We start from the raw sequence: 11,818 nt of genomic DNA on the forward strand, positions 1-11,818 counted from the left end.
GATCCAATTTGACGGCAAACACACACACACACACACACACACACACACACACACACACACACACACACACACTCATCATCATCAAAAGAATAACGATTTTGAACATTAAAAAGATCAAGTGACTGAATTAACGGCAGCAACCCCTACTAAGCTGGGATCCCACTGAGTTGAAGGTGGAGGTGGCTGGACAGAGCTAGTCATTTGTTACAGCGTCAGAAGAGATGAGGATAGGCACACTTGTCAGTGGCAAGGCATTTCTGGCAGGGCAGGAGGGCTGAGCTGGTCAGGCGAGCATGTTCCAGAGATGACAGCAACACAGGGCAGTCCAGCAGGCTGTGAGGCAGGTGGAGGAGCCCAGGTCATCCCTTCTTTGGCCTTCTACCACATGCACTGTGGTTTTAGGTGGCTCCTGAGTTCCACCCTGCTAGCCACATTGTGGGTATCCTTGGTAGGGATATCCCTGAGGAAGTGGGTAGGGTCCCTGCATTGGTGCCATAGGTCCTGGAGGGTAGGTCTCAAGCCTCATTGGTTGTTGTGGAAAAGGTGGATGTGGGTCCGAAGGCTGAATCCCAGATACAGTGGATGGTCCCCTTGATTCATCAGGATCTGCAAGCTGTACCTTACTAACTACTATATATTTTGGTTGATAATTGAGTCACAAAAGTGGTATCAGTTCCAGACCCTTTTCCCATTCATGAGTGTGATGATTGCGTGTTCATACTTTCATATGACATGTGGCACCCTTATACCTTGTTATGACTTTGGCACATTACCTGTCTCCTCTCTCCATGGACTGGCTGGACACTGGCTGGACACAAGCATCCTCACAGAACACACAGCACCTGTGTCCCAGTATGCTACTAGCCACGGGGTGCTTGACATCACAGTGGCTTCAAGCACCATGAGCTCAGAATCACCTGATCACCCTGCACAAATCTTTAAATATGCCATTGGATGGATTCTGGCTCCATGTTTGTCCAAGGAGATTGTGCTGTGTAGACTTCTGCAGGACTGTCACCTGTGGAAGCAGATCGCCAGGCTTTTCTTCTCCAGCACCTCTGACTGGGTTAGAACCACCAAACTTCTGGTTGATAGTCAAGCACTTACTCTCACTCCTAAAAATTTCCATTCAATGGGAGAAAAGAGGTGGAGCAAAGAGCTCAGAACCAGGATAAATAAGAGGAGCCAAGAAAGAAGCTGAGTCCAGGCAGAACTGCCCCTGGAAACCAGAACCACAGTGGGGACTGGAAGTAGGTCTGAAAAGCAAGCAACCCCACTCTTTCTCAGATCCCTGAGAATGAGGAATTGAAGCTAGAGGTTACAGAAATAGTAGGTTTCTCCACACTTCATTGAGGGCTAAAAGAGTTGGCTCTGTTTCTCAGTTGTGAAGAAGATTCTCTCTGATGAGGCTTGGATGCTAATGCTGTTGCTGTTAGGTTTCAGATTGACTCATAGCTGACTCGTAGGTTTTCAGAGGCAGCAAATGACATGGGAGGACATTACCTACTTTTCTGCCGAGGAGCAGCTGGTGGATTTGAATCATTGGCAATGCAGCTCCTAACCACAAGGCCACCAGAGATTCCTTGGATGATGATAACCCAAGCGCCAAATCCATTGCTGTGTAGAATTCTGATTCAGAGCAGCTCTGTGGTGCAGGGGAAAATTGCTCAACCCTGTTTTCAGAGCTGTCAATCTTCTTGGAAACAGATTGCTCCACTCTCTCCCTCCAAGCGACTGATGAGTTCAAACCATTCTTTGGTTGGCAGCCAAGTGCTCTCACCACAATGCCACCAGGGATCCTTCTAGATGCTAATAACCACCCTTTATTGCACACATCTAGGTGCCAGGCCCTTTGCTTGCTAAATGCTTTATAGAGAACATGCCCTTTAATCCTCTTGACATCTCTTTTTCTGTAGGTGTTACAACCCACTTTAAAGATGAGGAAATTGAGGTCTTGGAGAGGTGAAGTCATTTGCCCAAGACCGATAGCCAGTCATTGGTGGGACTGGGATTTGAACCTAGACAATCTGGCTACAGAGCCTATGCTTACCTTAACCACCACGCTTTTAAACAGCATTTTAGCCTAATGAAAATGAGTACTGTAATGTTTAAGCTGTCAGAAGCTTAAAAGAAAAAAGAAAAAAATTCTCTGCCTCACTGATTTACCAGTGAGACCTGGGAAGAGTGGACACCCTTGATCTTGGTTTCCTATCTATAAAAGGGTGATCATGCTATTCCTCACCCACAATCCTACAGAGGAGATGAGATTTAATGAGTTGATCGGAGGGCTCAGAGAAGTCTGGCTAATTGAAGATGCTTAGCTATGAGTTCTTACATCTCTACACCAAGGCTCAGGTCCAGACACACTGGAAAACCTTTCTACCACCAGTTGGTTTGGGATTTATAAATGCAAATTTCAAATGCAAATCAGGAACCAGAAATTCTGTTTGAAATACTACTAATGCCTCCTGACCTTTAGCAAACATGGTGTGTGTCAAAGCAGGGGGCTACCCAGACTTTATCTATGGAAACCAAACACCCCTGTCTAACAGGCTCTTGTGAGGAGAGAATTTTGCAAATTGGGCCAGTTAATTCACCTCCCTTAATCTCATACTTGTTCATTCCTTTCTGTCTCTGGCACTAATTAAGACCTGCATCATGGTGACTGGGGGTTGGATGGAGGATTGGGACTGAATTACTGTCGTATCCCAGACAGGCTCCCTTACCACCATATTTTGGAATGGGTTTGTAAAGAAATTTACATCTCATGGAATAAGTAAATAATGCAATGGACCACACTCCTTCGTCGCTTATGTCAAACTCTCATCCTGTATCTGAGTCAAAAGTCTAGGTATTTTCACCAAAAAGGAAAAGGGTGACAATTCAAGCAGGTAACACTAGTTTCCAGGGTGTTTCTCAGGAAACTTAATGGATATGTTGCTGCAAACTTCAGTGCAATTGGCATTTTCAAAGCATTCAAGGAAAACATAAATAGATGGTTTTGAATTTATTAAATATTCATAAGAGAAAGGAAAATGCTCTCATGTGAACATAAATACACAGATAAACACAGAGGTTTGTGTTCTTTGATTAATTATTCCACTTCTGGAAATTTGTTCTTAAGAAATTATTAAAGATCAGGAAATTAAGATTTTCATTACATAACTTTTTATAATGGAAAACAGTTGAAACTGGCTAACTACCCACAGCTACACAAACACACATGAAATACTTTTCATGTTCTACATGGAGACCACTACGAGTCATGGCACATAACAACAACACAACAATTTTAAAACATTTATCTAAAAGAAGGGAAAATCTAGATACTTAATATTGATTGCACTAAACTGCATTTTTCATTTCTGGAGTTTCTGTTTGTTTTCAATTCTGCACCTTTTTTTACAGTCCATCCTGATCATGTCTTAGGGTGGCTATTCTTTTTTATATTAGTGTGTAGGCATCTTAATTGTCAATCCTTGAATACTTTTTCTCAGGTTGTTTTTAGGGTGCAGATCCCCTCTCTCTTTTGAGATTCTCCTTGGGCCATTTGTAAAATCTTCGTGTCAGCTCTTCATCTTCAGTAAGGCTTGATTTTGGTAGAGCTCTAGCGTCCTGGGGTCTGGGATGTGTGGATTCATTTCTCCTCTTTCCAGAGCCTGGCTGTTCCCAGTACTTTTAATGTCCATAGCTCCGTGCCTTGAGTGTACTGTTTCCCATCCCAGGACCCTCGAGTGGATGCCAACTCATGACAGCCTGTGTGTCAGAGTAGAACTGTGCTCTGTGGGGTTTTCCGTGACTGACTTTCAGGGTAAATTGCCAGGTCTTTTGTATAAAACACTTCTAGATGGACTTGAACCTCTAACGTTCCTATTAGCAGCACAAAATTCACTATTATTAACCTCTTAGGGTCTTTATGATTTCTCATAACTTCAACTTAAACACATTGCCCTCTAGTCTGAACTGCCTCAGAGCTGACCTGCTGGTGAGTTTTCAGAGGCTGTAAAATCATATGGGAGATTACCCGTCTTTCTCTCATGGAACAGCTGGTGGATTCACACCACCTGCCTTTGGGTTGGCAGCATAACTCCTTACCCATCAGGCTGCCAGAGCTCCCTCCCTTAACTTCAGGCAGAGCGGCACAAATCTGTGCTCTGATACCTCCTTGTCTATTCATGACCTCAGGCACATGGTTCCAGGGCTGGTTGGTTAAGTTTAAATGTTTAATCCTTTGAATTAGTGCAGAAAGCTCAGGTCTAGGTCTCTACCTACCAATGGCCAAAGAATTGTATCTTGTTACTAAGGGGTTAATCATTTGTTCCCACTCCTAGAGCTTTCACTAGTCCCATGCATGCCTTTTGCACCTTTGGGTTCAGTGATGGCTAATCACTAGGGCCTGCTTTTGTTTAACTCTGATCTCCTTTCCTGCCCTCCAGCTGCAGTGCATGAAAACAATGATACACAAAAAAGGGTGAGAAGGGAGCTCTGGTGGCCTAGTGGCAAGAAGCTGTACTGCAATCCCAAATGTGCCTGGTTCGAATCCACCAGATACTCTGCTGGAGAAGGAGGGACAATCCCCTCCTGTACCAGTCAGATCTGATTTGATGGTACAATGCACAAAAAATAATAAAAATTTTTTAAAAAAAGGGTGAGAATGGCTGTACAACTTGAAGAATGTAATCAATGTCACTGAATTAATTGTACATGTAGAAATTATTGGTCTGGGTTCAGCTGTGCATATTTCAACAAGTCCCACCCAAATAGGGTAAATACTTTTAGAATAATGCTTCGAGCTCCAGTGGCATGGTCCATAGGAAGCTGTGCTGCTAACCAGAGGTCCTGTGTCCTTAGCAGTTCAAGTCCACCAACAGCCCCTCAGGAGAAGGAGGAACCGTCTCCTCAAGTGCAATTCCCAGTCTTGGAAATGCAAAGGCAGGTCAGCTGGGAGTTGGTTCCAACTCAGTGGTGATGTGAGAAACACATTCAGCCCACCATATTGACCAGATAGATGGGCTGATGTTTCTTTCCTGTTCACTGCAGCTGTATGAAAACCCATGTGCATGTGATCAGAGACTGGAAGGGACTATGAAGTAATTTGTTAAGAGTTGGAATAGTGGAATTAATTATAGTAGCAATGTTGCTCTACAAATATTCTATACTGTCATTACATTGTCTTTAAAATAATATAAGAGCCACCATCTTTTAAAAAAATTTTTTAAAATTTCTTATTTTTTGTGTGTATACCATCAAATCAGATCTGACTAGTACAGGAGGAGATTGCCCCTCCTTCTTCAGCAGAGGATCTGGTGGATTTGAACCACATACCTCTTGGAATTGCAGTGCAGCTTCTTGCCATTAGGCCACCAGAGCTCCAAGAGCCACCATCTTTTTAACTATTATCTTTTGTTTCAGAATGCCTACACGACCACTGCCATCAATGGGACAGATTTTTGCACATCAGCAAAAGATGCTCTTAGAATCCTATCCAAGAATTATAATTTCACATCCATTAACTGCTTTGGAGATTTCATCATTTTTCTAGGAAAGGTGAAATGCCATCATTAAAATAACAAAGGTGATGGGGGGGTGGGGAATGAACATGACTTTTTTTAAGTGATTTTTTATTTAACTGAAGGTTTACAAATAGTATTGGCTGTTCCTTCTATTCATAGATATTTTGTTATATACCATTAATTATCACTGACTAATGTGATTCATTAATGACAATGTTTAATAAGCTCATTTTGTGTGTTGCATGTTCCTTCATTCAATTTCTTTCCTTTGTACTCCCTTCTTATTCCTGTTAAGCCTCTAATACTGCTCCTATCTGTGTTTAAATTTTTCCTTGTTGTTAGATGCCTTTGAGTGAGCCTATGAAACACAGAGATTCTGTGAACAATGACTCTGAACCCTGTCCTATTCTGTGCCATCCTCATCATCTCTGATACACTTGAGCCCATTGTTAGAGCCACTGCGTTAATCCACCTCACTGCGGATCTTCCTTATCTTTACTGACCCTCCACCTTTCCAAAGATTCGCCCCTCCTAACAACATACTCAAAGTACGTGACATGAAACTTCACCATACTTGCCTCTATGAAGCATTCCGGCTGCACTTTCTCCAATATATACCTTTTTGTTCTTCTGGTAATCCATGGGATCCTTACTGCTCCTCCAATATCACGGAGAATTAGTGTTTCGTGAGTGTTTCTACTGTATGACAGATGCTTTGCTACATATTCTCATTAAACCCCCAACCCTGTGAGATATTCCTGTTTTGCAGATGGGGAAACTAAGGTTTCATAACTTGTCCAATATCCCAGAGTCCAGGATTTGGTTAGCAGCACAGCATGCCATGGGCTATGCTCTCAGAACTTCTAAGAGCTAGGATTTGGTTCCTTGTCTATTCATGGGTGATAACTGCTGTTTTGATTTCCACTTTTACATTTTAATATATAGAGTAAAAATACTGCTGCTCTCAGAAAATGGAGTTTTATGAATTTTGTCATAAAATATATTAAAACCAATACTGAAACACTAGTTTCATTGGTACATTAAAAATACATGGAAACAGGTATTGAAATATTAGTTTCATAGTACATCAGTTACGGACATTAAGTTTATAAATAAGATTGCTTTGCTTGTGTCCTAAATGGAGTGAAAATGGCATTTCTATGAACTACTTTATCTGAAATGTAGTATTTTTAAATTAAAATATTGATGTTTTCTGGAGTGGCAGAGCATGTAATAGCTAGGAGTCAGCTGCCCTAACATCTCCTGATGTAAAGAGCAGAGCACCGAACTTGGAATCTTCAACAACTCCTAACCTCAGTTTTCCTATCTGTAAATGAAAGATAGGGAAGACTAACTGAAATGTTTATGAAAGTGGTGCCCTAGTCCATGCCCCACCCTGCTTGAAGGAGTCAAGCTAGACAGTTCTTTTTCTCCTGCCTTGTAATTTGTACCCACTGGGCCTCTTTCTACACTTCTGACTTATCTGATCATGCTTCCACCTTAGCTGCTTTTCATACACTTGATCACCAGTATCCTGGCCTTCCCACTAACTCTGTTCCATGCCAAACTATTCCTACTAACTTCATACCATGCTAACTAAGCTTCCCCACTTCTGTCAACCACCATTCCTACACGAATGCTGGACCCAATTAGAGACCAAGCCTCAGCTGCAGTTGTGACCTGACAAATGCCACCTATGCAGAACTCCTCCCTGGGAATGTTGCACTTCTCTGCTATGTGGCCTCTGTCTCGAGCACATTACTGTCATAGCTAGCTGTGACAAGTTCAAACATGCTTGGGAATCACAGGTGTGTGTTTAATAGCGCATGTGTTTTTTTCTCCGGCTGGCCCCAGAGATTTCCATGAGACAGTAGCCCTCGAAGCTGAAAATGAGTAGGCCTTCCAAAACAGGCTGAACTTCATAAGCATTTAAATGGATAATAATTTGTGCTAGCTTGACACAATTATGGGTTACACATTTTCTAATAGCCCCTTCCAATTTTTTTTCAGTCAGGTCTTATGTTCATCGTAGATTTTTTTTTTAAATTTCAGGTATTAATTTGTTTCCCCATATTCCTCCTGAGGACCCTGTAATTGCCATACTAATAAGTATGTGATAAGCTGTCATTCTTAGTTTTTTTTAAATGAACTGGCTTCAGGACCTCCATGCTCATCTTTGTGATCATCCAATGGCAAAGAGGACCTCAGATGGACTCCATTATGTCTGTTAATGAATTAGATACATTATGGCTGTAATTACGTTTCTGGAAATATCATCATCACATATGGCAAAAGCCCAGGGTAATGAATCCCATTATCTCCCCACGCCAGCATTCAACACTCCATCCACATTAATCCACTGGGGGGAAAAATGACTACCTATTAAGCCACAGTATAATCTACTCTATGGATTAATGTGCTGTTGTAGTGATATTTATAGAAATATGTTTCATGGAAATGCTAATTGGAGTGCTAAATGAAATTAAAAACCACCTGAAAAAATGTTATTACATTTGCATCAACACAAAGACTGTGCATAGATAAAAGTACATATGCCTAAAAAGACTAAACCAGTTGCTGGCTCCAGCCCCACGTCCCCCAGTTAGCAAGCTAGCTGAGTGTTTTTGTTTGATATCATACTTAACATTTTGTATGCAGAGGTTGCAATAGCAGTGGTTGTAGGATCAGGCAGTGCTTTGTCTGTTGTAGATTGGGTTGCTATGAATGAAGCTCACTGGCTGGCCCCTAAGAACAGCAACTTTATTGTACCAAATTTTCTATGCAAAACTTTCTAACAGGGCACGTGCACATATGGACATACATGAAATGATTACTCACAACTGAAGAAAGCCCCTTCTGAAATATTCTCATCTGTTTGTAACAATGGTCAATCCACCTTGTTTTGAGTAGGTGTTGGTGGTGTGTTTCACGGTTTTTGGAGGACTGATGGCATTTAACTACAACCGGGCACTCCAAGTGTGGACAGTTCCTCTGCTGTTGGTGGCATTTTTCGCCTACTTTGTAGCCCACAGTTTCTTAGCTGTGTTTGAAACTGTCCTGGATGCACTTTTCCTATGTTTTGCTGTTGATCTGGAAACCAATGATGGATCCTCAGAAAAGCCGTACTTTATGGATCAAGAGTTTTTGGTAAGCAAAATAACTTCATTTCCTCTTCCCATCTTCCTCCTGGCAATCCCCACACGTGCTGAACTGAAAAGACACAAAAAGGGGGCAAGTAGTGGTGGGGGCGATTAGCTGCCATCAAGTATGGCAAACTCGATGGTTTGGAGAGTACTAATCTATAAGAATAAACAGGCCATCTTGGAAGAAGTAAAACTTCATCTCCTTGAGGCTCTTCCCTTTTTTCTAACCTTCCATCTTTCCCCAGTATGTCTTTGTCCCAAAACTGGCCCCTCTTGACAACATACCCCACTTATGTGAATTCATGTCACCACCTTTATCTCTAAGAAGCGCTGTGGTTTCACTTCCTCCCAGATAGACTAATTGGTTCTGTTGGCAGTCCATGGGATATTTACTACCGTTCAACACACAGTTCAATGGCGTTAATTCCTCGGTCATCCTTATTCACTACCCAACTTGCAGATGCACTGAAAATTGGAAATATCATGGCATTCCTTTAGTCTTCAAACCGGCATCAATGCTCTCTAGCACTTGAGAGGTCCTTGAACAATTTTTCCCAATGCAATGTCTTTTGATCTCTTGCCTGCTACTACTATGGCTTAGTTGGTTAGCTAAAGGCTTAGTCTGGTCTTTTGGGGTAGTCTGGTAGTTTTTCCTCAAGCGGTATCGCACCTTCAAAAATCACATCTTGCCCCCTGTATTTTAGGCAGCACACTCTCCAGTGTGCTCATCAAGTACTTGCCCATCAGTAGACAGTTGGACAATTCTCAGCTCTAAAGAAAACAGGACGTGACCAATGTGAGGAAAACCACACCCTCAATAAAGCCCCCACTCTAGCACTCCTATCTGGAGCTAACAGGCAGCTGTTTCCAACAGTGTTTGCCACACAGTTGCTTATTTGGCTTATCCTATATAGACAGGATTGTAACAGCTGATGTCTAGTCTCTTCTCATTGCATAGATGAAGTTTCCTTTCCCTTCATTCAGTTGCATTAAACTGACATGTCAAAGCCCTTTCGCTTTAATCAGGACATTCAAAGAACTCTTCCATCTTCCGGTATTTTAGCAAGCACTTCCATAAATTAAGTTTATCATCTTCCTTCTTTATATAGGGATCCTGCTGATACAATAGTTAAAGCATTCAGTTACTGAATGAAAGGTTGGTGGTTGAAACCCACTATCCATTCCACTTAAGAAAAGTGTGGCAGTCTGCTTCCATAGAATGTACAGCCTTGGAAACTTGATATGGGGCCTATTGGTTAAGAAGTTGCCCTGCCTTTCACATGATGCCACTGTTGTAGAATGGGACTGTCCTTGGGGTTGGGGAGAGACTGAGTAAGATGGGTTCAATAATGTATACTGCACTGAAACAGAGGAGGGAGAAAACTGTTTAAAAGAGATATATAACTAGGTATTTCTGTCATCACAGGAGACTAGAGCGAGGGCTACATGGTGGAGGGGACCTGGGGGAGGGTTTGTAAAACAATGAAAGAATATTTTATTTTACTTTTCCATAATTTTTGACTCATGTACTTATAACTTGTTAGTCAAATATGTGTCTTCTAGGTTGCAACACCCCCATGATACATCTTCAAGGATATGAACATGTACGGCCAAGCACAATCAATAAGAGTGCATCTAAATTCCAAAATCAATCTCCATAATAGTCTATGTGTTTCCTACTGCCAAAGGGGCCCTTTAGAGTAGTGAGAGAAGATCTTCACCCTGAAACCCACAGCGTCCCTTTTCAGCAGGAAGTAGCTAAGAGAATACGCCATCCCCTTTTCCTTATGACTCAGGGTGAAGTCTCTCTCAGGGAGGAGTGATAGGGAATGGCAAAGGACACACTGACAAAAAAGATTAATCAGAACTGGCTTTGACAAGCACTGTGGCATTTGGACAAGAACAAACTGGGAGGAGGGTAGAGAGAATAGTGCAACAATGAATGAGTGGAAGCCCAAAATCTCTGTAAATGTTTATGAAAATTAATAAAATATAATTATAGAAAAAAAAAAAAGAAGTTGCCCTGCCAATCCAAAGGCTGGTGGTTCAAATCCAGCAATCTCCTCCCATGCAGTTTACAGCCTCTAAAAATCCACTGGAGGGCTGGCCAAAAATGGGTGGTTAAGAAGAAAGAATATGAATCAGAATGCACTTGATAGCATTGGGGTTTTTGTTTGAGTCTTTTTCCTCTCCCATTTGGGTGGAAGTTTACAAATCAGATTGCTTTTCAAACATCCATACCAGTGCAGGTTCTTTTCCCCCCATCCTGCTTAATATAAATATGTATTTAAAAAATGCACTAGCATTTTTACTTTGTATGAATGCTAGGGGGAAAATATTTCTAATGGTGGCACAAAGATAAAACTGGGTCAGCTTCTCTAATTTAGTGTTTGCTGATTAAAAATCCACTTTGAAATCTGTCCACTCAAAATATTGATTCAGGAGGGAAAACTGAGTGTCTTATTACCTAACAATGTAAGTGAAAAAGTCTAATAAAAGGTTACCAACAATATGGATGCCCAACCCAGGCATAATTCATTCTTGTGTCTTTCAGAGTTTTGTAAAAAGCAGCAGCAAATTAAATGATGCAAGAGCCGAGAGAGGAGATTCCTTAAGGAATGATGAAGGAACAGAACTCCAGCCCATGGTGGGATAGCCACTCATTTGGTATCTGTACCTGGGTAACTTTCCTACTTCTGAAGTCATTTACAAAATAAAATGATAAGGCCTGATGGGCCCTACTCTTCCTCACTGTTTTTGTCTTTATTACCTGACTAAATGATAATGCTGAGTGACAACAGTTTGACCTTTCTATATCAAAAGGGATAGAAATACTAATACCCTGCCTCTATGGGTCAAAAGCACATTATATAGAAGCTTACCTCAGGGCTCCAATGAATAGGATACTTCACCACTCACAACAAACGAATAAAACTTAAAAATTATTTGGCTATGTTATTGTTAGCAGAAATCTCTGGATGGCTGCTCTAGAACAAAGTAGAGCTTTATTCTTTCAAGCCCAGAAATAGAATAGTCCCACCTCCATGCTAATTTAACTGTCCACTTTACAAAGTACAATTCTTATATTTAGTGACAAGAAAAATGGTCATCTTAAAGTACCCAGCTGTTAGGAAGGAATGTCTAGGGAAAAGACATGGGTTT

The 11,818-nt window shown here is 41.5% G+C and overlaps 1 protein-coding gene across 1 annotated transcript in view; it reads left to right on the plus strand.

Moving 5' to 3' along the window:
* Positions 1 to 11,312, plus strand: part of SLC44A3 (solute carrier family 44, member 3) — a 135,232-nt gene extending 123,920 nt beyond the window's left edge. Inside the window, exons 13-15 of the mRNA XM_006882489.1 lie at positions 5,413 to 5,547; positions 8,424 to 8,660; positions 11,211 to 11,312. Of these exons, the coding sequence (XP_006882551.1) occupies positions 5,413 to 5,547; positions 8,424 to 8,660; positions 11,211 to 11,312 (474 nt within the window). The remainder of the gene's footprint in view (positions 1 to 5,412; positions 5,548 to 8,423; positions 8,661 to 11,210) is intronic.
* The last annotated feature ends 506 nt before the right edge of the window (positions 11,313 to 11,818 follow it).

The sequence above is a fragment of the Elephantulus edwardii genome, unplaced genomic scaffold (genome assembly GCF_000299155.1).
Source record: "Elephantulus edwardii isolate Elephantulus edwardi_28Jun2011 unplaced genomic scaffold, EleEdw1.0 scaffold00020, whole genome shotgun sequence".
NCBI classification, from domain to species: domain Eukaryota; kingdom Metazoa; phylum Chordata; class Mammalia; order Macroscelidea; family Macroscelididae; genus Elephantulus; species Elephantulus edwardii.